Source organism: Topomyia yanbarensis, chromosome 2 (genome assembly GCF_030247195.1).
Source record: "Topomyia yanbarensis strain Yona2022 chromosome 2, ASM3024719v1, whole genome shotgun sequence".
NCBI classification, from domain to species: Eukaryota; Metazoa; Arthropoda; class Insecta; order Diptera; family Culicidae; genus Topomyia; species Topomyia yanbarensis.
Genome location: NC_080671.1, coordinates 355,329,530 through 355,334,415, shown reverse-complemented (window position 1 = coordinate 355,334,415; position 4,886 = coordinate 355,329,530). Strand labels below are relative to the sequence as shown.

Here is a 4,886-nt window from a genome sequence, read left to right as displayed (position 1 = left end):
TGAACGGAAGGACTACCACCGAGTAAACTGGGTAGAGTTCCAGCGATGAGCCGACGCCAGAATCAACAGCGAAGCCTAGCTAGAGTTCATCGAAGACATCGATCTTGCGGTGGCAAATCTTCAAAATGCCATTGCTACCGCCGAAGAAGAATGCATCCCCAAGGTACCGATTGTAAGTAAGCAACTTCAACCCGATCCCGAAACAAAAAGTATTATTAGAGCTAGAATTTTTTTAGCGACAGTTCCAGCGAAAAGGCGGCTGCCAGTTATCTAACTAAACTGATAAACATCCATGTCCAGGGACTCAAAAATGATAGACTCAGTCAGAAAATCCGTAAAATGGACGCTTATTCAAAGCCGTTCTGGAAGGTTGCTAAAAACCAGACCACAGAAAATCCCACCTATGATGCTATGATATTATGATACTCACGTGGAAGCAGTTGTCAGTTCAACGATTCAGCTGCAGGTGGCAGCTTTAGGTTTACGTCAACCCGAGGAATGGACGAAACACTCGATGACATTCTAGTTGTGAATGCGACGACGATGATGTTGATCCGACTGCGTGGTGTCATGGTTGACGTTTTTAACGGAAACGAAATGAGTTTTCTCCATTGAAATGAGTCTAAAGCACCATTTGACGCGTCTCGAACTAGAGCACACATTGAAGACTACACCGATGGATAAACTATTAAAATTTCCGAGCCCGAATGCAACATCAGAAGATGAAGCGGCGCCACAAGTAATATAGCGAAAACGCTGTGCGCAAGATGAATGATGCGGTTATCGGTGAAATCTGTTGCTCGATTTCAAAGGAGAAGATTAGGCATGGCAAGTATGCAAAACAGTGCATGGATGCCTTACTTCATTCCTATTTACGAAGTGAAACATTAGTGGCCATCGGAGACATTAGTGAACCTTTTTCAATGCATACAAGTCTGTGTCGAACTCGAATGCATACTGCATTCAACTGTAGAAACATTACTTGGGGAAGAAAATTTATTATTACCAGAGGAAGTGGTTCAGCATAAAACTTTGAAAGATATACATGGAATGCTAACTCACGCTGATTCTGTTGTAATTGTTCTAAATGAAGCCACAAAGAAGAGATTACTACGATGCTTCGAATGCAATGAACCTCGTTACTTTCGTAACCAGTGCCCACTCTGGAAGAAAACAAAACAGGAGCAACGACGAAAATTCACCCCAATAGTTCAATGCAACGAGAACCCTGCCATGCATTTATTGCGGAAGTGAAGAATACGAGAAAGTATACCTGTACTAAGCTAGCGCCGGACTAAGCTGTCGCCGGATTGACGCGGAGACACAAGTTGTGTTCCCGAGCGAACAATTAGTCAATTTTGATGTCCCGCAAGAAAAGCAGCTCTGATTAAGCTTCATGACACCCAGTGAAATCGAAACATGGTTCGGCTTAGCAAGCCAACACAATATGCATTATGATTTTAAACGAGTTTGAGAAACTCGTTCTTTTTGAAGGCAAAACTCGAGTACCATAATTTAACCCCAAACGATGAAGCTTGAATGTCTAAGAGCAGCGTGGAATCTATATGAAAAAAGATGAACACATTCTCAACAATTATAAACTAGTTTATTAGTACGATAAAACTTTATTGGTACTATTTTATTTCTCCTAGGCTAAACACTTCACCTTCATCTGACAACGATTTTCTCACCGTGCGAGAGAAACCCCTCGTTGAAAGTTCTCCCGCCGATGAACTACTGCTCAAAGCTCCTATTGACGGCTCCGCCGACGAAGATTCTCCAACCGGAAGATTTGCATCATTCAGATCACCTTCGAACCAACTGGAACTGGTGCTTACACTATTATTTGAACTGCTTGATCGATACGATCCATTCCAAGAATGGTCCGACCCTGAGGAGTTCGGCCGGGAGAAGACTGTATCAGATTTGCCCATGCTAGATCTGCTCATTGAACGATTACATGATTGGAGAAACTTTTTTGCTGCTCGTTCCACTACCGCATTGGAGGTTTGGTTGTCTCGTTTGAAAGTTTGATTTCGACCATCTTCGCAAATTTTCTTGATCATCTTGGAATACTTTGGACTTTGTTCGAGCACTGCCCTTTGGAAGTGTTTGTGATCGCTTACCGGTTCGACAATTACACTTTGCTCAAACGTGTCAACTGTAGGCTTGCATCCAAAACAGAAACATTCCGTATGTCTCGACAGCGGTGTCATCATTCGATCTAAATGGCTGGTTGATGCTACTGGCAAATGATTGTCCAAGTTCTTTGCGTACCGTTCCTTCAATACTTCAATCTGCTGTAGACTCTGCTCACAATTTCGAGAGATCTCGGTGATATTTTTGGTTTCTCCCGCAATTATTGCCATGTTCTGTCGCAAAATGTCTAGGTTATCCGACAGTTGGTTACCGAGTTTCATATTTTCCGACTGTGCTTGGATGGCGGACTTCCAAATCCTTAGATTTCCCAGAAACTTTTTCGATTGCGATGCTTCCGGCGACGTGGTAGGGGAATCCACTTCGGTGTTACTCAGTACTGATACTGGTGATTTTGGGGGACTAGATAAGCGACACGCTGGTGGCGACGGTACTTGCAGTTGAACAGATTTCGGCGGGCTTGACAGCCTGGGTATCTTGGACAAGTTGTTCAAAATTTGCTCCGATTTTTTGGGCGATAGATTTTTATCACTTTTTTGACATTTAAGGTTCAGCCTCGTAACTCCATCTATAGTGTCGATGTCGCTGGAATCAGATTGAAAAATAATATTGTCAATACTTTCCTCCGAGCTAGAATCGTTGTCGGTCAGATCAAGAAGCAATGCGGGTTTCGAGCCAGTGATTTTCTTGTTATGGTTAATGAATGGCTGTAAGTATTTGTTGACGCCGGGATCGTTGTTCGTTTCTAGTTTGATTTTTGGCGCCAAAGTGCTTTTTCTAGAAGCAACACGTGGCTTTTCCTGCAAAGGCTTGTCTGTTTCGAATGGTGTATCCATATTCTCGACCGGCTTCGGTGGTTCTTTAGTAGGTTTCATCCCAGATGGCTGGTCGTATCTGATTTCCAGGTACTTTAAATTATTAGGACAAACGGGCACAAGGTCATCAGATTTCTTATCCAGTATGTTGATTCTGCAAATTTCTTGTATGTGCAAGTTGGCTCTCCAATCTCCCTTGATGCATATCGCTGGAATGAGATGCTTCGTGATTTTTGGAACTGCTGGTTCTGATAACGGCACATTTGCATCAACTAACTTTTGCACTGAAATTGGTTCTGTTTCTGAAATCACTTCGAAAGTGTTCAATCCTTCAGAAAGGTGAACAATTTTCAGGTTTTTACTGCTAGAGACTTGAAGATGATCGTTTTGTTTATCAACCAATGCAGTCTTTTTAATTCTTCTAGGAAAGAAACTTTTTTCTGAGCTTTCAAATGTCAGCTCCGGATGCTGCTGTTCCCACAGCTGGCTTGGGCTTAACTTACTGTTGTAAAACCTAAAGATTCGGCCAGAAGACTGAGGCGTAACGGGCTTTTTTACAACTGGGGGGACGTTGGCTGAACTCGGCGTTATCGCTTCGGCAATACTGTTCTGTTGCTTAGTAGATTTCGGGCTTATAAAATTTATGTTAGTACCAATATTTCGTACCAATTTATGTTTACCTGCAGGTTTCTGGTTGTTCAATTGAGAAACTGCCATATATTTAGTGACATTTGCCACAGGCGTCGGATTTACAACCGATGTAGTTTCCGGAATTCGCTTGATAATTCGAATAGCCGTTGCTCGATTGGTCTCTTTCTGACTATTATTCACCCACTTCGGGGGTGTATTCAACTTTTTGTTAAGTTTCTTATTATTTCTTGAACATTGAACAGCATGCTCTTCGTAGTGTTTTGCATTATCTCCGAATTCATTCCTAGTCTTTTCTACAAACTTTTTTGAGTATTCAATCAATTCATCGATATCACAATCTTGTAAAATTTCACATGATTTGGGAATGGTTGCCACTGTTTCCGCTACGTTTTCCGACTTTTCGAAATTTATTTCACACACCGACTGGTAAGACAACCTGTCGATTTCGTCGTACAATTTCTTGAACAAAGCCGCAGTGTCCTGATCCATAGTGCTTCCCAAACAATATTACGCTTTGCTGGCCGAACACGTGTTGCCACCGGAAAGTCGCTTATACATTTGAATTTAGTTTCTCTGTCCTTGAAGATCAAATGCATAATTATTGCTGTGAAATGGAACAGCTGCCGTACTTACCTTCGTATCCGTTCCTAACCCTATCTCTAACTGTCACAAGGGATACGGCATATTCAGTTGCTGTTCCTGCCGTAGGTATTCATGGTCGACTGCATTCAACGCCGTAAACTATTCGCGTAGCATGTTTACGTTTGGGTGTCATGGTAACCCTGCATATATGCCAAGGCTTATGAAAATCGACTGAATACGCCAGTTTGGTAACAGTTTGATCGGTTTGATCATTTGCACTGTTCGCTCCTTAGAGGGGCTATGTATGAAACCGTTTTCTTGTTTCGATTATAGAGGTTTTAGACTTGGAGTAATTTGTCTCTTTTTTATGGGTTAGAATATTTTCCAATCCTATGTGCGTGGAGCTGGTACAATAAGCTTTCCAGTACAAGGAAATTGATTTACCAACTATACTATGCCCTCTCCTCTAAAATGTTTTTATTCCACCTAACGTTTGAGAAATTTTTCTAATGAAACCATGTGTTGATTATCCGCAGGTCTATTCACTATTCACTTTGCAGTATTTAATATAACACAGTTTACACAATTAAAATTGTCAATCCAGATTATTGTGATATCAAAATGAGATAGTAAATGAGGTAGAATCAATGTTTAATTGTGGATTTAACATGGTTTCATTTT

General features: G+C 41.5%; 1 protein-coding gene across 1 annotated transcript; it reads right to left on the bottom strand.

The window, feature by feature from the left end:
• Window positions 1-3,536: 3,536 nt before the first annotated feature.
• On the bottom strand, window positions 3,537-4,358 carry LOC131681469 (uncharacterized). The gene is made up of 3 exons (XM_058962275.1): window positions 4,257-4,358; window positions 3,653-4,201; window positions 3,537-3,603 (listed from the first exon to the last, which is right to left on the bottom strand). The coding sequence occupies exons 2-3, from the start codon at window positions 4,110-4,112 to the stop codon at window positions 3,560-3,562; spliced, it is 504 nt and encodes a 167-aa protein (XP_058818258.1). The 5' UTR covers window positions 4,113-4,201; window positions 4,257-4,358; the 3' UTR covers window positions 3,537-3,559.
• Between the last annotated feature and the right edge of the window lie 528 nt (window positions 4,359-4,886).

What these genes read in the sequence shown, in the direction of transcription:
- LOC131681469 (XM_058962275.1), bottom strand. Translation starts at nt 4,112, where the DNA reads ATGGATCAGGACACTGCGGCTTTGTTCAAGAAATTGTACGACGAAATC. An exon ending in GAACAACCAGAAACCTGCAG is followed by an intron (nt 3,604 to 3,652) that starts GTAAACATAAAT and finishes AAATTTTATAAG; the next exon opens with CCCGAAATCTACTAAGCAAC.